Source organism: Bufo bufo, chromosome 6 (genome assembly GCF_905171765.1).
Source record: "Bufo bufo chromosome 6, aBufBuf1.1, whole genome shotgun sequence".
Taxonomy (NCBI): Eukaryota; Metazoa; Chordata; class Amphibia; order Anura; family Bufonidae; genus Bufo; species Bufo bufo.
In genome coordinates, this window is record NC_053394.1 from 70,133,781 (window position 1) to 70,154,792 (window position 21,012).

The 21,012-nt window shown below is 43.8% G+C and overlaps 1 protein-coding gene and 1 long non-coding RNA gene across 3 annotated transcripts in view; one reads left to right on the forward strand and one right to left on the reverse strand.

Moving 5' to 3' along the window:
* Positions 1-1,061: 1,061 nt before the first annotated feature.
* The window catches only part of SLF2 (SMC5-SMC6 complex localization factor 2), a 67,580-nt gene continuing 47,629 nt past the window's right edge, over positions 1,062-21,012 (reverse strand). For both annotated transcript variants that reach the window (XM_040435788.1, XM_040435787.1), the window contains exons 10-19: positions 20,989-21,012; positions 13,605-13,698; positions 12,031-12,207; positions 11,856-11,953; positions 11,625-11,712; positions 7,798-7,908; positions 7,521-7,598; positions 7,339-7,425; positions 5,402-5,470; positions 1,062-4,822 (exon numbers count right to left, since the gene is read on the reverse strand). The exon at positions 20,989-21,012 is cut by the window's right edge and continues 112 nt beyond it. In XM_040435788.1, coding sequence (XP_040291722.1) covers positions 4,715-4,822; positions 5,402-5,470; positions 7,339-7,425; positions 7,521-7,598; positions 7,798-7,908; positions 11,625-11,712; positions 11,856-11,953; positions 12,031-12,207; positions 13,605-13,698; positions 20,989-21,012 — 934 coding nt within the window. In that variant the 3' untranslated portion in view covers positions 1,062-4,714. The remainder of the gene's footprint in view (positions 4,823-5,401; positions 5,471-7,338; positions 7,426-7,520; positions 7,599-7,797; positions 7,909-11,624; positions 11,713-11,855; positions 11,954-12,030; positions 12,208-13,604; positions 13,699-20,988) is intronic.
* LOC121003860 overlaps positions 9,404-21,012 on the forward strand; it is a 17,596-nt gene continuing 5,987 nt past the window's right edge. The window contains exon 1 of the long non-coding RNA XR_005779614.1: positions 9,404-9,414. This is a non-coding gene — a long non-coding RNA (uncharacterized LOC121003860). The remainder of the gene's footprint in view (positions 9,415-21,012) is intronic.

The window sequence follows — 21,012 nt, forward strand, 5'->3', positions numbered from 1 at the left end:
GCCACCCCGTTCTATTGCTTGGGTACTAGTGCATACCAGCTCTTGTTACCTCCTGTGTCCGACACTACCAGAATAAGTGTGGACACAGCTGTTACCGTTTTCATTTAGTACCCCTCCTTGACTGTGGGGCATTGGAAACGGTTTTGTGTATTCAGCCTATTGTTATTTTGAGGGATATATCCCATCTATTTTATATTAAAAAGTAAAAGTTAAATAAAAAAATCCACAATTATACTGTGTGAACTAGGCCTTGCAATAGCAGGGATGACTAGAATGCCAATAGTTCGGGTCATTAGATCCATGATTGGGCCGGGATTGAGGTACAAAAATAAGAGGCACAAAAATACACCCATATTACACTTCTGTTAAACCAAAGCTGATTGGTGCCAAACAGAAACAAAACTGGATCCTAAAGCAATGGAAAGGTCATACACATTTCTGCTGCAGAAATGTATAACTGGAGGGTTTTCTACAGCAAGTGCATGGTTTTCTGCAAGCCCTGTTCAAGTGAACGGAACATTTGCATAAATCGGTGCATTAATCTACTGTGTGTGAATATACTGTACCCTGAGGTCATGATCACATTGGAAATTTCAAATGAATTCAGTGGTGTATTCTGTACCAAAATCAGCTTGGGACAGTTAAGTAATTATAGAGTAGAGCCCCATGTATGAAAGGTCACCTTGTGGGTGGGCCATGGTCCTGCTGCTATTCCTTTCTTCTTCCCGTCTTGACACGGCAGGAAATGGCTGTGAATGCTGCTCAGCCAATCACTGGCTGCAGTGATGATCTATCTCAATAGCATTCCCAGCCTCTTCCTGCCATGTCGAGACAAAAGCAGCGAGTGAATGGCAATTGGGGATGTCAGCACTGTTGCAATGGAAGTGGTGGTGGTGGGATAATCAGTGAGGTTTTCTTTTTTTAACCATTTGCTGCCCTGGGAAACTGTTACTGGACAGGACTAGCCGCTTTGAGGTTATATTACAATAGATATATGCTGTATATCCTCACCTGCATACAAGTGGTTTTCATTTGTAAAGGACAAAAACAAATACAAAGGACGTGCTTCAATTTTAGTTTTATAAATAACCAACATAAAAATGAGGTATAATTAAAGTGCAACTTTAACAAAACATTTTTTTTCCAGATATATAAAAAACAAAAACACAAAAGTTGAAATAGCATATTAACATGAACGTGTGCGAAAGAGTTTAATTTGCAAGCTTATTGAGGTTGTGTATTTTTAGGTTTTGACCCTGAAGAGAAGGCGTCACTATGACAGACCTATTAAAAGTGGACTTTTATGGTGACATGCCTGTTTTTTTCACTTGTATGTATTGTATCTTCTATTGGAACTTTGCCTTGTGTAGTTCCCCTGTTGTTCCTCCTGGAAATGTATTAAATACATTGACAGGTGGAAGCTTCTATTCCCGTAGGGCACAAATCAACAACCTTCTGCACTACAGCTGTTGTGAAACTACATCCCCCAGCATGCTCCTTTCAGAGAAAAGTAAAGCAAGTGTGCGTGATGGGAGATGTAGTTTCACAACACCTAGAGTGCCGGAGGCTGGTGACCCCTGCCCTAGGGCGTGCTCCTAAAAATGTCTGATGCTGCAAACTTGGTGTTGGCATTGTGTGTGGGTCATCAGGGTGTGGACAAGTGGAATGGTAACAGGCTGTCAATTTATTTATCACAATTAGGGCTCATGCACACAACCGTATGTATTTTGTGGTCCGCAAAAAACACGGATGACATCCGTGTGCATTCCGTATTTTGTGGAACGGAACAGCTGGCCCCTCATAGAACAGTACTATCCTTGTCCGTAATGCAGACAATAATAGGACATGAGTGTCGGTTCTATCCAACCTATATTTGTATTAATCAGAACCAGGGGGTGTTTCTTTGAACTTGTGCACCTGTCGTGTTAAATCAGAGTGAGCCACCTGCTTACTACTCTTTGTAAATAATAGGACATGTTCTATTTTTTTGCGGAACGGAAACAGAATGCACACGGAGTAACTTCCTTTTTTTCTTTGCGGACAAATTGAAGTGAATGGTTCCGCATACAGTCCGCAAAAAAAAAAGAAAACAAAACTGGAATGGACACAAAGAAAATACGTTCGTGCGCATGAGCCCTTAAACCTGGAATGGCAATCTGCAGAAAAACTGCTCCAGAAGTGTTTTTCTATGGGGAATACACGTTTTTACTAAAGACAGACATGTAAGGAAAGCCAATAAAGTTCAAAACAGCAAGGCTGAAAACACTACCTGGCTCAGCGGAGTGTGTTACATGATCTCTCAGTGCTGGGTGTTGTCTATGACTCTAAAGTAGTAATGTTCTAGCAATCTAATGGAGAACCTGTGTGAACCTTTTTCCACAAATCAATCTGCTCAGCTCCTCCTGCTCTATAACATGCTGCCCACAGACTGTATGTACAACATGACAGGTTATTATTAAAAAGGTTAACTTATAGTCACGTCCTTTCTTGAATAAAAGTGTGCCTCGTGCTCAGGCACGTCATCGGCTTAAACACTATGAAAATTACAGTCAATGGACATAGTCTTTTCTTTTTTTTTGCAATCTCTGTTGAGCTGAACCTAACAAAGAGGTTAGTCTGAGCAGGACACGTTGGTTGAAAGCACAGTGTAAAAAAAGTGCTTTAAGAACTGCTTCCCAGGACTATGTTGTGGGAGCAGCAGCCGTAGATGACCCAGCCGTCCAGTACATCGGTGACGAATGTTGTGGTAGCTGGGCCTCCTCGTACAGCACACTATGCAGTGTTCTATACAATTTTTTCATGTCAAAGCTGATCCTGACTATGAAGCACTAACTTTGTTTTTCTGCTTTGCAGGTGAGAATGTGTTCAAAGAAAATAATTGCATCATAGACAGTATCACACCACCCTTCTCAGCCAATGCTAGATGCCCTGTGAACGCCACAGAACTAGGAAGTCCTTCATTTCTAAAATATCATACCAATGACCCTATTGTATAGGTCAGTCATAGTGACAGGTTAATATCAACTCCCTAAAACCAGACATTTGGATGACAGATAAAACAGGAACTCATCCAGTCTAAAGCTGGCCATGCGAGATAACGCTCATTTGATTGACAGCTATCTATTCTGATCCTCGCATGCCTACTGTATGTAATAAATGAGAAGAACAAAAGCATTGGGTGCGTTAAAATAGTCGTTGCCCAATCCTCATCTCCCTTTGACAAATCTGCTGTCAGAGAATCGGGGGGCCCCATACACGTTAGATGTTCAACTGAACCCATTGAAATTGGCAGATTTGGCAGAAATAGTTCTAATGTGTATGGCCAGCTTTATCCTACATAGCTAATATCTACAGTATATCACTGTATAAATGAAAGCTCTCCCGCTAAAATTATGACACTCCGATGGGTACCAACTCTGTGAATGTTCATATCTATGCTGCTGACCTTTGGAGAAGATACCAGAGATTGGGTGTTAGAATATAAGTGTGCGGATATCTTGTCAGCTATAAGTGAAAAGCCACTTTTGTACAGTTAAACAACAAAATTTTTCTTACAAAAAACAAAACATATAACAAAACAAAAAAATGCAGTTCTGCCTACAGTATAGGCTGTAATATTTAAAGTGCAAGTCAATGCCCCTTGTACGGAAGAGGTTGCATCATCTCCAACATTGGCAGCATATCGCCACCAATGTCTGACCTGCACCTATCTCTAGAACAGAGCCCACAATGTGAAGGAGAGAGGACTGCACATGTACGGCCACCCTCCATCACTTTCAAAGGGTCTGTCGAAAATAATCGAGCACTGGCTCGGCTATTCCAGTCAGTCCCATAGAAGTGAATGGAGCTGTGGGCGAGCTTGTGCGGTGTGCGTTCCATTAATTTCTATGGGAATTCCGAAAATAGCAGAGCGCACCGCGCGGCTATTTTCGGCACTCCTATAGAAATGAATGGAGGGTGGCCACACAAGCGCGGCCCGCTTGCCTTCACTTTGCAGGCTCCATTTTAGAGATGGCTGTCAGATACTGGTGGCATATCCTAGTTGACACAACCGCTTTCATATTCTATTTGTTCTGGCGCAGCTTTAACAAATATTGGGAAGTGTTCAGTAATATTACACTTTTAACCCATGCTATAACATTATAACAAAATGTCATTATTTTACTTACATTCTTCAGTGAATCACATATTTACCATTATGTGGAATCTTAAAGGGGTGATCCAGTCTATAATATTGATGACCTATCCTCAGGTTAGGTCATCAATATATGATTGGTGGGAGTCCATGCGTGCGCTCCGTCCTGGTCTTCACACCGTCTAGTCTCAGTGTAGCGGTGGCGTAGTGTACCTACAGGCACCCGTTCCATTCACTTGAATGGAGCGGGTGCTTGTATTACACTGCACTTCCGAGGCGAAGTACGGTGTGATAAAGAGGAAGCGGTGCTCACATGGAGCGCCGCCTCCTCTTCAAACAGCTGATCGGCGGGGGTGTCGGAACCCCACCAATCAAATATTGATGACCTATCCCGACAACAGGTCAGCAATATTATGGGCAGTATTAGAACCCCTTTAACCTGAACAAGCTTTGAACTTTATCCAATAGTACTGAACAGTTTTTTTCTAAGAAACAGCAGCTTAGGCAGAAAATGGCATATTTTGTATATTTTCTATACAGAAAAGAAGACCGTAAAAATTGTTTGCGAGAGGGTGGACACTAATTGTCATCATAAGGAAAGTCCTGAAGAGCACAGTCAGCATTTTCTTGTGAGCTTTGGGGGCTTGAGCCATCACCCACAGGCTCCCAGTAATCACGAAGCTTTCCCTGAATTAAAAAATAAAAGTGGAAACAATGATAAGTACAGTGCACACAGATATGACCTATACTGGAAATTAAAGTGAGAACTTACACAAGCACTGACTTAATGATGTACATTTACTAAGACACACCTCTACCTCAATATATAAACCACATACTGTAAAGGTATTACTACGGCTTGTAACAGGGGATCCCTAACAAGACAAGAACAACTAAAGGGGTTGTCCATTCCTTTAAAAGTGACGTCCTATCCTCAGGACAGGCCATCACTATCTGATCAGCAGGGGTCTGCCACCCTCCACACCTGCTAACCAGCAGTAGCTCTGGTGGAGGAGCTACAAAGCTCTGTGCACTGGATGGAGCTGGTTACTGCTGCGCTGACCCCACTGAAGTTACTGAGAGCAGGGCTGCTGTAACCAGCTCCGTCCACTACGCAACAGACGGAGATGTGTAATCCCAGCACAGGAACTACTGCAGAATGGCTGATCAGAACCAGATGGCCTATCCTGAAGATTAGCCATCCCTTGTAAAGGGTTAATCATTTGTCAGGTGGTGGGACAGTAATATGAAAAATGGCTAGTTTACCTGATTTGGCTGAGAATAAAGCAGCAGCTCCTGCCATCTACCATGTAGTCTGGCAACTAAATCCTTCACCTACAAGTAAATGAATAAATAAGTACTGACAATGTTTTGAGGAACACAAAAAAAAACAAAAAAACACACACACTATACGTAAATGAACGCTAAACATGAAAAATGCTCAATAAGATAAAGTATCCCAGCACTTCTTCCCTTTCACACAACTGTGTAGTCATGAATGACCGCTCCTCATCTACTCAAATGATGCTGTGAATACAGGACAGTAGGTCACTATGATGCAGGGAGTTCACATCAGAAGGAGCAGAAACGCGGCCGTCACACTGACCACACGCAGAGATGTGAAAGCAGTCATAAATCTCCCCTTTTTATTGGTCCTTATTTTGTCTACTATTTCAATTAACCCCTTAGTGACCACCAATATACCTTTTTACAGCGGTCACTAAGGAGCCTTAGGCTGGCCTGCCGCATTTTCATGGCAGCATAGTTTAAGCGCTGCATGGGTCTCCTGTGCAGCAGAGGGCAGGGGCTCATCTCTCACATGAGCCACACTCCTGCTCTAACAGCCAGGGCCAGCAAAAGCGCCAATTTGGGCTGTTTAATCCCTTACATGCTGCAGGCAATGGCGCTCGCAGCATGTAAGTGGATACAGAAGGAGCGGACTCCCTCAGTCTCCCCACAAATGAAATTGCAGGGTGCTGATGTCATTGCAGGCCTCCAGCGTTTCCCAATAGGCTGCAATAGGCAGAATAGGCTTCCCTATGGCACAGCCTGCTGGTCAATGTCAGTATAGCACTGACATTAAAATGCAGCACTACAGGAATAATGCATTGTATTTTAGCAGTGATAAAAAAAAAAAAATTATCGCCTGTTATAGTCCCCTTATGGGACTATTAAATGGTTAAGAGTTAATAAAAGTTAATCAGTAAGTTGTGTGTACCCCAAAATGGCACCAAACTTGTCTGGCAAAAAATCAAGCCCTCATATGCCCACATAGATGGAAAAACAAAAAAAGTTAGAGCTCAAGGCGATGCCGAAAACCCCCCCCCACAGTAAGGCCAAAGGTCTGATTAAAGGGTTAAAACTGAGAAATACATAAAGAAATATTCTATGTGCCCCTGAAATTCAGCATTGTCCTCCCCTCCTCCTCGTCACTGCCCGGCTGTAGGACATCTTGCTGCAGCGGAAGCCTCCGCCATTGCCCCGTCTGCAGCAGGACATAAAGATTCTTAGTCCCATCACAAGCCAAAAATGGAACAGACTGGCAGAAAATGAAGTCTTTCAGGAACATGCAGAAAGGCTGACAAGCTGCTGGGGGGAAGATTATTTCTAGAGATGAGCGAATTTCTATTTTGAAATTCGTTCACGCTTCGTTTGGTAGTGGAAGCATAATTGCGTTACGGATTACGTTTCCACGGACCATAACGCAATTCTATGACGGAACGCATAACGGAATGCCTTTAGAGGTATTCCGGTATTCATTCCATCATAACAGAAGTCTATGGGCTGCATAACGGATCCATCCCGTTTCCGTTATGAAGGGGAGTCCTCTTCTGATCCTGAGTCCTCTCCTGCATAATGGAAACGGGACGGATCCGTTTTGCAGCCCATAGACTTCTATTATGACAGAAAGCCTCTAAAGGCATTCTGTTATGCATTCAGTCAGAGTTGCGTTCTGGTCCGTGGTAACGGAATCCATAACACAATTCTGCTTTTACCACCAAACGAAGTGCAAACTAATTTCTTAACATGAAATTCGCTCATCTCTAATTATTCCTGTATACTTCTGTCATTGCTAGCTTTAGTGTTTTTTAAATCATTTCCATATGAAACATGCAAGTTCCTGAATGTCTACAGGCATAAAACATTACAACCCTAATTCTACAAAGACAATAAATGTTAATTCAGATGGAAAACCACTGTACCTTTGTGCGGTAGAAATATCTTGCATTCTCCCGGATGTCGCTTTTTATGTACTTCTCCAGTTCAATGCATAGTTTTTGCAGATATTTCTGCACAGAAAAAAATATTTAACAAAAAAAAGTATGACCTACACACCAATAATCATCATCAACATCATGAGCAACACATGCAGTATTTTACTTACTCTCTGTTTGGAAGGTGGCATATCTGAGCTACTGGCATCATTTACAAGATGTAAAAGGCTGAAAGTCAGATAGTATGCCTGGGGGAAAAAGAACATTTAATAATAAAAAACAAAAAACCTCCAAACTCTAAAGTCACTTTTTTTCAGTACAAGGACTGTATTAAATAAGAGCCTAAAAATTGTGAAAAGTAAAAACAAAAAAAACTATAAAACATTTGGCAAAAGCCAAGTGCACTGTTAAATAAGATGATACTTTTGATCTTCACAGTCTATTTACCTCTTGATCCAAATCAAGCGTAGTCTTGGACTCATTTTCAGGAAGTTTTTGCATTTTCTTCACCAACGAAGATGGCCTCATTTGAGACATTAAACGACTTAAAAGGAGCATCTTGTAAGTAAACAAATTGTACAATAGGTTAAATGAGATAACTGGAATGGAGTTTCAACTAAGCTGGCCAAAACATGAGAGAATTAATGTCCGAAATACATCATCTGTGGGACTGTTTACGAGCAAACCCACTAGCACCACAGCAGTGTAAACTGGCAAGTCAGGGAGTCCGTTTAGAAGAGGGAAAAAATTTAATAAAAAAAACCACACTGGCCCCGATTTACTAATCATGTAGAAGGTGTAAGCTTAGACCGGCTGTCTAGACCTGCACCAGATTTATCACAGGGGCTCAGGCTGGATGATAAATGCAGTAAAGCAAGTCAGAAAAGTGTAGAAACCTGAGCTGCTTCAAATGCACTTTTTTTTTTTTATTAGACAGATTTTATGTGCAAATACATTAGTAAATTTGGGCCACTGGGCCTAAGGAAAATGGCAAATAACTGGCTGAATTCAGTGCTTAGCACATTTTGTCAACCGTGGCTAAAATTGTCTGCAAAAGTGCATTTGTATTAAAAGAGGACCTTTCACCGGTTCTGAGATTACAATATTAATACCTCGCACTGTAGGGCATGTTTAGGAGATGGGATATCGCTATTTTACAGACACGCTGCTCCATTGCTGTCATACAGCTGTCACAGCCATTTAAAAAAAAATCCCAATAGAGCAGTGTATCTTTAGAAAAAAAAAATTGCAATATCACATCTCCTAAACAGTGTAAAGTCCTCTTTAAATTTTCATGTGATGGCCTATTAAAATGTCATGTACAGAGCAGCTTAAGAACCATGCTGCATTACAGGCAGTGTTCCTATGGCTTGTGTCACATCAGCAAATGGCATTTATTATTATGTAGAGAAAGTTAATACAAGGCACTTACTAATGTCTTGTGATTGTCCATATTGTCGCCTTTGTTGGCTGGATCCATTTTTCTATCGCATTATACATTACTCCTATCCAGGGGTTATGACCATCCTGCAATCCAGCAGTGGTGGTCGTGCTTGCACACTATATCCCAGCCGCTAGAGAAGTCAGTGTCTTTTACTACAGTGTGCAAAGCATGACCACCGCTGCTGGAAACGAGCAGTGCATAATGTGATAGAAAAGTTAATCAAGCCAGCAAAGGAGGCAATATGGACAAACAATATATTAGTAAGTGCATTAACTGTCTACAAGATAAATGCCATTTGCTGAAGCGAGACAACACCTTAAAGTCAACAAAAAGATCCAAACTAGCGCAAAATCCATATACAACCATATGCTTTGTATTGTAAATTGCTGGGGATTTTCAGTGCAGAATCTGCACTGAAAGTCCACTGCAAATATGCAGTGTGTAAATTCACCATTAGTCCCAGTTCACACTTCAGTGATTTAGGCCTCATGCACACGAACGTTTTTTTTCACGGTCCGCAAAAACGGGGTCCGTAGGTCCGTGATCCGTGTCCGTTTTTTCGTCCGTGGGTCTTCCTTGATTTTTGGAGGATCCACGGACATGAAAAAAAAGTCGTTTTGGTGTCCGCCTGGCCGTGCGGAGCCAAACGGATCCGTCCTGAATTACAATGCAAGTCAACGGGGACGGATCCGTTTGACAGTGACACAATATGGTGCCATTTCAAACGGATCCGTCCCCATTGACTTTCAATGTAAAGTCTGGAGTCCCTTTTATACCATCGGATCGGAGTTTTCTCCAATCCGATGGTATATTTTAACTTTAAGCGTCCCCATCACCATGGGAACGCCTCTATGTTAGAATATACTGTCGGATATGAGTTAGATCGTGAAACCTCATTTCCGACAGTATATTCTAACACAGAGGCGTTCCCATGGTGATGGGGACGCTTCTAGTTAGAATATACTACAAACTGTGTACATGACTGCCCCCTGCTGCCTAGCAGCATCCGATCTCTTACAGGGGGCCGTGATCAGCACAATTAACCCCTCAGGTGCCGCACCTGAAGGGGTTAATTGTACTATCATATCCCCCTGTAAGAGATCAGGGCTGCCAGGCAGCAGGGGGCAGACCCCCCCCCCCCCCCCCCTTCCCAGTTTGAATATCATTGGTGGCCAGTGCGGCTCCCCCCCCTTTCTCCCTCTATTGTAATAATTTGTTGGTGGCACAGTGTGCACCCCCCCCCCCTATTGTAATAAATCGTTGGTGGCCAGTGTGCGCCCCCCCCCCCCCTTCCTCCATTGTAATAAATCGTTGGTGGCACAGTGTGCGCCCCCCCCCTTCCTCCCTCTATTGTAATAAATCGTTGGCACAGTGTGCGCCCCCCATCGGCCCCCCCTCCCTCTATAGCATTAACAACATTGGTGGCCAGTGTGCGGCCTCCCAACTCTCCCCCCCCCCCGATCATTGGTGGCAGCGGGTTACTAGCAATAGTACAATAGTAAAAGATTCATACTTACCTGGGAGCTGCGATGTCTGTGTCCGGTCGGGAGCTCCTCCTACTAGTAAGTGACAGTTCATTTAGCAATGCGCCGCACAGACCTGTCACTTACCAGTAGGTGGAGCTCCCGGCCGGACACGAACATCGCAGCAGCCGGTAAGTATGAATCTTCTACTATTGTACTATTGTTAAGTAACCATGGACAACCAGGACTGTAGTAGCGTCCTGGTTGCCATGGTTACCGATCGGAGCCCCAGCGATTAAACTGGGACTCTGATCGGAACTCCGCTGCCACCAATGATGGGGGGAAGGGGGGGGGGGGGGCGGGAGATGGGAGGCCGCACACTGGCCACCAATGTTGTTAATGCTATAGAGGGGGGGGGGGGGGGGGGGGGGGGCCGATGGGGGGCGCACACTGTGCCACCAACGAATTATTACAATAGAGGGAGGGGGGGAGGGGGGGGGGCGCACACTGTGCCACCAACGAATTATTACAATAGAGGGAGGGGGGGGGGGGGGGGGGCGCACTGGCCACCAACCTATTATTACAATAGAGGGGGCCGCACTGGCCACCAATAAAATTCAAACTGGGGAGGGGGGGGGTCTGCCCCCTGCTGCCTGGCAGCCCTGATCTCTTACAGGGGGCCGTGATCAGCACAACTAACCCCTTCAGGTGAAAACTCAGCTTTGAAAAAGCTTTTAGGCAGACGGATCTTCGGATCCGTCTGTATAAAAACTAACCCACGGCCACGGACACGGATGCCAATCTTGTGTGCATCCGTGTTCTTTCACGGACCCATTGACTTGAATGGGTCCGTGAACCGTTGGCCGTGAAAAAAATAGGACAGGTCATATTTTTTTCACGGCCAGGAAACACGGATCACGGATGCGGCTGCAAAACGGTGCATTTTCCGATTTTTCCACGGACCCATTGAAAGTCAATGGGTCCGCGAAAAAAAACGGAAAACGGCACAACGGCCACGGGTGCACACAATGGTCGTGTGCATGAGGCCTTAGGCAATGTTTTCCATCAGTGATTGTGCGCCAAAACTAGGTGCTGGTCAAAAACATAGAAGAGGTGCAAATCTTTCCATTATACCTCATCTATGTGTAGGATTCGGTTCTGGTTTTGGCTCACGATCACTGATGGAAATCACTGAAGTGTAAAGTAGTCCTTAGGCTCCCTGTTCACTCTGCAGCTAATCTGTGTTCTGTTGAGTTTAGTAGTTCTTTGGTAGGAAGAATACTGTGGTCTACATGGAATAACTGGCAGAGGATTGTAGATGTCCTAACAGTGTGGGCCAAGACAAAAACAGAAGTGTGGAAAGTTACCTGAGAATCATAGTCTAGTGGAACACCTGTGCAGTTCCCTTCCAGAATATTACACAAGTAAATTAGGCTGAGGTGTTTTCGCAACTGTCTATAAAAGGAAGGAGGGGGGGGAGGAGGAGGAAAAAAAACGGAATAGAACGCTGAATCAGCAATAAATTATACTACAACTCAATAGAATACTAAGATAACATACATATCAGCTGCAGGTGGTATACAAGGTACTGAAATTACCTTCCACGATTCTCTGTAGTCGGAATGAGCTGCAACAGCTTGATGCAGTTATGATGGTGACTGGAAAGTTCACTTATTGCGTAAAACATTTCCGGCATCTTATAATAAAGAAAATATATGTTTAAAATAATAGAATTTTCATGATTCAAACATCTTATCCTTCAGCATCACTTACCACTTTGTCCCAGGACTTGATATTTTGAAGCAGGGTTTCAATAAGGCAGTGCAAGTCCATTGTGGGAAAGTCCTTTAAGTCCTTTTCTAAGTGCAGTTTTAAGAGCAAAACTATAAGTGCAAGGATTTCCAGGTCACAGAAGCTCTCACTGCAGATTGCCGAGCAAAACCCTAAAAACTGGAAGAGCACAGACATTAGATACATTTCCACTTGTCTCTTCTAGCATTTCGCTAGAGTTTGTTGAGATATTCCACTTGATTATTTCTCTGTTTAAACATTCATTTTAAGAGCTGTATGATCAAATAAAAAAAATAAATAAAAAATAATCCCCAAATTCTGGAAACTTGTATTACCGCTACATTCACTGTTGGAAGAGTTTTTTTTATGCCAAAACAAGCAGACAGATATGGACATTTACGTAGCAGCAATTGTTTTTTTGGCATACAAACATTCTATCAATTAAGGGAGCAGCAGCTTTGACCAGCTCGACTGTGCTGGGCAGGGGCTGGGGTGAGCTGGGTTAACACACCTTTCATTAAAAGCCGAACTGAGAAAATGCACTTTTATTCCACCAGGCGACGCTCCCTGAAGTACCACAAAGGTGGTCTCTCACCAAGAAATGCTCTCTGCAGCGAGTGGCTTCACAACCCTTCCCAGTTGGATTCGGTCTCGGAGAGGGGAGCTCACTGCAGAGAGCACAGTGAAGGATCACCTTCGGGGGACTTCCAGGAGAGCACCTGCAGGAACAAAAGTTATTTTTCTAAATCCACCTGCTAATAAAACCACCATTAAAGGGGTTGCCAAAGTTATATTTATTGATGACCTATCCTCAGGAAAATAACTTGGACAACCCCTTTAAAAGGTATGTTTACCCAGCTCACCATAGCCCCTACCTAGTGCCACCAGTTATCAGTCAGGGTCAAAAATGCTGACAGGCTCCATTTAAAAAGGGGGGTGTTTCTCAAATGTAACCACTTTTCAGATAGCAGCTGAAGTTCATCACAAACCCAGAGACCAGCAGATTTTACAGGGAAAAATTTGTTGTTCAAATGAAAATTCATCTGTTTGCTAGACCATGTTCGCATCAAGCTGATCCAGCACAAATGCAAATTACTATGGGAACGGAGGCACGGAACCACTACATGTTCTATTTTTTTTTACGGTGCGGACGGATCAAGTTGAATGGGTCTCGATCCATCCCGGCCGCCGCGCAGATGTTGCCCGTGCATTGGGGACCGCAAATTGCAGTCTCCAATGCACGGAACGGCCGTGTGCACGAGGCCTTAGTGTCTATCCAAGGGATCAGCAACCTCTGGCACTCCAGCTGTTCTGAAACTACAACTCCCAGAATCCTTCTTTTACTTCTTTGGGAATTACAAAAACAGCTATGTAAGTTTGCATGCTGGGAATTGTAGTTTCAAAGCAGCTGGAGTGCTGAAGGTTGCTGATCCCTGGTCTGTGCCATATCGTGGTGCCTTGCATTTCTCTCTGAATTCTTAAGGTATGCAGGCTACTGGCATAAAAATAAAAAAAAGAAGATTTTTGGTTCTGTGCACAGAATGTGTTTTCTTTACCTTAATCACATGTGCAATCTGAAATTCTGGAATATGAGAAAATATTGGCTCAAAGCATCTGCTTTCCTGTAACCCGTCCAGCGGCAGTGCAGGTCTGTTAACAAAAATGATAATTACACTTACTGGTAATTGGATTTTCCAGAACCCATGACAGCACCATAGAGAGATGGATCCACCCCCACAACTGGACAGGAAGCCCCAGAGCAAAATCAAAAAGGGAACACCCACTTCCTCCTTCAGTGTTGATTCCAGAGTAGATCAGTAGGAGCCGTACAAAATAGAATTCCTATAACCTCATTCTTCCATTTCACTTGAAAGACTCAAACAATTCTCATGAACCATAAGCACCAGGGAGGGAATTAGGGGGGTGCTGTCATGGGTTCTGGAAAATCCAGTTACCGGTAAGTGCAATTATGATTTTTCTCTTCACCCATGACAGCACCATAGAGAGATCGAATATCAGAGATAAAAAACACCCCTCGGAATGGACGTGCTTGAGAAGTAATCTTAAGCTATGAAGATCCCAAAGGCTAACAAGAGGTCCCAAAAAAAAAAAAAAAAAAAAAAAAAAGGGAACAATAAACATCCTAACCTAGGAATTTCAACATTATACGTTAAACCCAGGATAATCTTATAACAGAAATCTTATATGGGTTTCTCATCAAGTGTTATAAATCATAACAGATTAAACAAAACATCTTAGAGAAGTATTTGACGCAGAACGATCAAACTGAAGATGATTGCTGAACACCGATTCCTTTGGTGCAGATTATATTCTGAGACAGATATTTTTTCCTGCCTCACCAAAAGTTGCCCAGGAGATGCCCTTCCAAGGCACACCACCTGCACTGTTGAATCTTCAGGTAACGTGTAGTAGGAAACTTACCCAGCGATCCAAGATCCATTGGAGGACCAGAAGAACTTCAGATGCCAAAATCTCAAAATTTTCTCGCAATCTGGCATTCATGATGGAACCCTACCGTGGCATCAATCCCTTATCTGGAGGAGCTCACGGATCTGCTGCAAGAGGTCCAAAGAGCCCCTGGACCCTTCAGACCTCCTAGGGTTCCCACCGCCGGAAACTACAGCACGAAGGACCCCAGCAGACAACCGCGGACCCTCCCTGGGAAGTTCTAGATCGGCGGCAAGTATTTATAGGGTTTTGCTGGTGAGCCATACCGCCTGTAGGTCATCCAGACTAGGGCTGCATGATATGGGAATTTTGTGCCATTGCGATTAGGGCCCTAAAAATTGCGATAACTATATGCGATGCAATATTTTAAAGGCAATTTAGAGGTCTATTACCTGTGGATGGCGCACTGTGATGGGGGGACCTGTGGATGGCGCACTGTGATGGGGGGGACCTGTGGATGGCGCACTGTGATGGGGGGGGGACCTGTGGATGGCGCACTGTGATGGGGGGGGGACCTGTGGATGGCGCACTGTGATGGGGGGGGGACCTGTGGATGGCGCACTGTGATGGGGGGGGGACCTGTGGATGGCGCACTGTGATGGGGGGGGGGACCTGTGGATGGCGCACTGTGATGGGGGGGGGACCTGTGGATGGCGCACTGTGATGGGGGGGACCTGTGGATGGCGCACTGTGATGGGGGGGACCTGTGGATGGCGCACTGTGATGGGGGGGGACCTGTGGATGGCGCACTGTGATGGGGGGGGACCTGTGGATGGCGCACTGTGATGGGGGGGACCTGTGGATGGCGCACTGTGATGGGGGGGACCTGTGGATGGCGCACTGTGATGGGGGGGACCTGTGGATGGCGCACTGTGATGGGGGGGACCTGTGGATGGCGCACTGTGATGGGGGGGAACCTGTGGATGGTGCACTGTGATGGGGGACCTGTGGATGGAGCGGGGGAATCTGTGGATGGCACTGTGAATGACACTGTTATGGGGGGGGAAGCAAGCATAGATGCACAGGTGGGCCGCCAACCAGGCGTTAAACAAGCCGGCATAGATACAAAAATGTTCAGCTAACCCGCCAACCAGGCCCTGAAGCCAAGGAGGCCGCCAACCAGGCCCTGAAGCCAGGGAGGCCGCCAACCAGGCCCTGAAGCCAAGGAGGCCGCCAACCAGGCCCTGAAGCCCGACAAATATTCAAACCTATCAATCATGCTAAAGGCACCAGACAGATCCATAGCAACCACACAACACAAATAATCGCTGTATAACCTATGTTCATAAGGTGTTCCTTGCTTCACAGCCGAGGAGGCTGCATGCTCCAGGCTCCTCTGTCCAGAGGATAGGAAACCACACTGACAACCAGGCTCTGACCACACTAAGGGAGGAAGTGGGTGTTCCCTCTGATTGCTCTGGGGCTTCCTGTCCAGTTGTTGGGGCAGATCCATCTCTCTATGGTGCTACCATGGGTGAAGGGAAAATACCTAAATACATTGAATGTTTCATAAAACATGAGCGAAAAGTAAAAAAAAAAAAAAAAAAAAAAACGGCGATTGCAAAGGCTACAAAAAAAAATAAAAAATCCGATACTGGGGTTTTTACGTACGACTATAAAAACCTTCAGCAGGCGGCTTTGTTACTTGTCTACCCAATGCTGACACCCTCTAGTTCCATTTGTTTTGCGAGAGGTGGTCCCAAGTAATGAGAGCACTGTGTTTACTCTTGACTTCAACTGTTCTGTCAGAAAAGGGAGAAACAGAAGCCCTCATCGGTAGCAGCATGTGCCATCCTCATCGCCTGGAGAGCTATGAGCTGATGTGGGTTGTACAAGCATTGTCCTTGGGGAAACGTGCAGTTTTGCTGCTATGTGGACACCATCTGAGTGGACCGGTGCTGCTGTCAAGATAGAAGCTGAAGTGTGGACACTTAACCCCTTAAGGACCGGGCTCATTTTCACCTTAAGGACCAGGCCATTTTTTGGAAATCTGACCAGTGTCACTTTAAGTGCTAATAACTTTAAAACGCTTTGACTTATCCAGGCCATTCTGAGATTGTTTTTTCGTCACATATTGTACTTCATGACACTGGTAAAATGAAGTCAAAAAAATTATTTTTTTTGCACAAAAAAATACCTAATTTACCAAAAATTTGGAAAAATTTGCAAATTTCAAAGTTTCAGTTTCTCTACTTCTGTAATACATAGTAATACCCCAAAAAATTGTGATGACTTTACATTCCCCATATGTCTACTTCATGCTTGAATTGTTTTGGGAATGATATTTTATTTTTTGGGGATGTTATAAGGCTTAGAAGTTTAGAAGCAAATCTTGAAATTTTTCCGAAATTTACAAAAACTCAATTTTTAGGGACCAGTTCAGGTTTGAAGTCACTTTGCGAGGCTTACATAATAGAAACCACCCAAAAATGACCCCATCTAAGAAACTACACCCCTCAAGGTATTCAAAACTGATTTTGCATACATTGTTAACCCTTTAGGTGTTGCACAAGAGTTATTGGCAAATGGGGAGGAAATTTGAGAATTTGATTTTTTTGTCTAATTTTTCATTTTAACCCATTTTTTCCACTAACAAAGCAAGGGTTAACAGCCAAACAAGACAGTATCTTTATTGCCCTGACTCTGCTGTTTACAGAAACACCCAATATGTGGCCGTAAACTACTGTACGGCCTCACAGCGGGGCGTAGAGTGAAAGGTGCGCTGTTTGGTTTTTGGTAGGCTGATTTTTATGGACTGGTTTATTTACACCATGTCCCATTTGAAGCCCCCTGATGCACCCCTAGAGGAGAAACTCCCTAAAAGTGACCCCATCTAAGAAACTACACCCCTCAAGGTATTCAAAACTGATTTTACATACGTCGTTAACACTTTAGGTGTTGCACAAGAGTTATTGGCAAATGGAGATGAAATTTGAGAATTTCATTTTTTTGCCTAATTTTCAATTTTAACCCATTTTTTTCACTAACAAAGCAAGGGTTAACAGCCAAACATGACTGTATCTTTATTGCCCTGACTCTGCCATTTACAGAAACACCCAATATGTGGCCGTAAACTACTGTACGGTCACACAGCGGGGCGTAGAGTGAAAGGTGCGCCGACTGTTTTTTTGACACCATGTCCCATTTGAAGCCCCCCTGATGCACCCCTAGAGTAGAAACTCCATAAAAGTGACCCCATCTAAGAAACTACACCCCTCAAGGTATTCAAAACTGATTTTACAAACTTTGTTAACCCTTTAGGTGTTGCACAAGATTTAATGGAAAATAGAGACACAATTTCAAAATTTCACATTTTTGGCAGATTTTCCATTTTAATATTTTTTTTCCAGTTACAAAGCAAGGGTTAACAGCCAAACAAAACTCATTATTTATGGCCCTGATTCTGTAGTTTACAGAAACACCCCATATGTGGTCGTAAACCGCTGTACGGGCACACGGCAGGGCGCAGAAGGAAAGGAATGCCATACGGTTTTTGGAAGGCAGGTTTTGCTGGACTGTTTTTTTGACACCATGTCCCATTTGAAGCCCCCCCTGATGCACCCCTAGAGTAGAAACTCCAGAAAAGTGACCCCATTTTAGAAACTACGGGATAGGGTGGCAGTATTGTTGGTACTAGTTTAGGGTACATATGATTTTTGGTTGCTCTATATTACACTTTTTGTGCGGCAAGGTAACAAGAATTAGCTTTTTTGGCACCGTTTTTTTTTTTTGTTATTTACAACATTCATCTGACAGGTTAGATCATGTGGTAATTTCATAGAGCAGGTTGTCACGGACGCGGCGATACCTAATATGTATTACATTTTTTTAATTTATGTAAGTTTTACCCAATGATTTCATTTTTAAAACAAAAAAAAGTTTTAGTGTCTCCATAGTCTAAGAGTCATAGTTTTTCAGTTTTTGGGCGATTATCTTAAGTAGGGTCTCATTTTTTGCGGGAGGAGATGACGGTTTGATTGGCACTATTTTGGGGTGCATATGACTTTTTGATCGCTTGCTATTACACTTTTTGTGATGTAAGATGACAAAAAATTGCTTTTTTTACACAGTTTTTTTTTTTTTTTTTTTACGGTGGTCACCTGAGAGGTTAGGTCATGTGATATTTTTATAGAGTCGGTCGATACGGACGCGGCAATACCTAATATGTATACTTTTTTTTTATTTATGTAAGTTTTACACAATGATTTCATTTTTGAAACAAAAAAAATTATGTTTTAGTGTCTCCATAGTCTAAGAGCCATAGTTTTTTCAGTTTTTTGGTGATTATCTTAAGTAGGGTCTCATTTTTTGCGGGATGAGATGACGGTTTGATTGCTACAATTTTGGCGTACATGCGACTTTTTTGATCACTTTTATTACCTTTTTTTGGGAAGTAAGGTGAGCAAAATTTCAATTTCATCATAGTTTTTTATTTTTTATTTTTATGGCGTTCACCGTTCGGGTAAAGTAACATGACCGTTTTATAGATCAGGTCGTTACGGACGCGGCGATACCAAACATGTGTAGGGAATGTTATTTTTTTAATTTTTAATCAGTGATAAATGTGTTTTTGGATTTTTACTTTTTTTCACTTTTTTTCACTTTTTTTTTACCCAGATCCACTTGGTTCTTGAAGATCCAGTGGGTCTGATGTCTGTATAATACAGTACAGTACAATATATATTGTTCTGTACTGTATTTTACTTACACTGAACAGATCTATGCTTTCAGCACAGATCTGTTCAGCACCATGGACAGCAGGACGCCTGAGAGGCGTCCTGTTGCCATGGGAACCTTCCCCGTCTGCTCAGAACTTCGCAGACGGGGAAGGGTAAGGATGGGATCTGGCGGGGGGCTGTCTGGGAGCTCTCTCCCTCTCCATCGGGGGGCTGCAAAGGCACAGCAGCCCCCCGATCGGAGAGGGAGGGAGCTCCCTCTTACTGTTAACTTTTTCCATACAGCGGTCCGTACGGACCGCTGTATGGAAAGGGTTAAACGGCTGACATCGCATCACCGATGTCAGCCGTTTATACCAGGGTGCCAGCAATGTGCTGGCACCCTGGTATACCCACTCTACACCAACGATTATTCAATGGGAGGCGGGCGGGGGATCGCGATCCCGCCTGCCGCACCGCCCGCCTCCCGCACCGCCCCCAACACCCCCCCTGCACCTCCCACCGGGCTAAAATCATTCAGAGGTGCAGGGGGGGGTGATAAAAATATATTTTCGGCACACTAAAGTTTCTGATCGCCGCGGTCAGGGACCGCAGCGATCAGAAACAGCAGAAAGCGCAACAAACCGCAGGTCTGAATTGACCTGCGGTTTGTTGCGATCGCGGACATGGGGGGGTCACGGGACCCCCCCGCGCATTTAGCCGAGGTGCCTGCTCAATGATTTGAGCAGGCACCTTGTTCCGATCACAGCCGGCCGGGCGGCAGTGATCGGAACAACACATGACGTACCGGTACGTCATGTGTCCTTAAGGACTCGGGAAACATGCCGTACCCATACGTCATGTGTCCTTAAGGGGTTAAGGAGAGAGAAACCAGCTATTCTGAGTGTATACTGTAATTAGTATTAAATACTTCAGATTATTTTAACCCCATACTTGAGTCAGCTCATACCTTCCTATTAACCTATAGTGTCATTCAGGAAGTTTTCACATTTGCACAGAAATCGCACACCTCCAGCAACAAAGAATGCTGAAGATGGCTCCAACCATGAACTTCACAAAACCGTCTTAATTTCTTCTAAACAAAACACATAAATCCCTAAGCAGAGACGTAAACTCCCTCAACGATCAGAAAAATAAAAAACAAACATTCTCTAGGGATCATTTCAAAGCTTACTATTGCAGTAACCCTTTTCTAACTAGAGTAAGAGTTCTGGTGACTGTTTCCAACACCAGAGCTACTGCAAAACTAACTGTCAGGAATGCCAGGTGTCTGACCCCCGACGATCTGATATTGATGATGTATGCTATCCTAATGACCCATCAGTAGTTCAGTTCTTGAGAACCCCCTTTAACTTTGTGCTAGTCTTGTCAACTGCTATTGCCATAACTTTCACGGAGTGGACGCAGCTGGTGACGTCCCTTAATACTGTCTGTTCACCAACCCAGTTTCGTAAAATAAACCTAAAAATATTTCATCCGTCTGCTCAGTGGTTACCAAGAAGGGAGATGCTGTGCAAAATTATTATAGACACTAGTAGAGGCAGTGGCTGAGGGGCAGAAAGAGGATGGGCAGCCATGAAGTCTCTGCTTCTAATAGTTAGTCGTCTTCAACATTCAACACTCAGTGTCGGACACGTTACAGTTTTGTAATTAAAGTTAAAATAAATCCCTAATAAAGTCAATTACAAAAAACACGTCACTGTTAAATGGCAGTTACATTTTATCAATTATTTTGGCAAAAGGACGTCAAAGAAAGGCGTTATTTGCAATAGTGCACCAAGTAATGGACGCTTACCCCATGTCGGTGGAGCCAAATAAA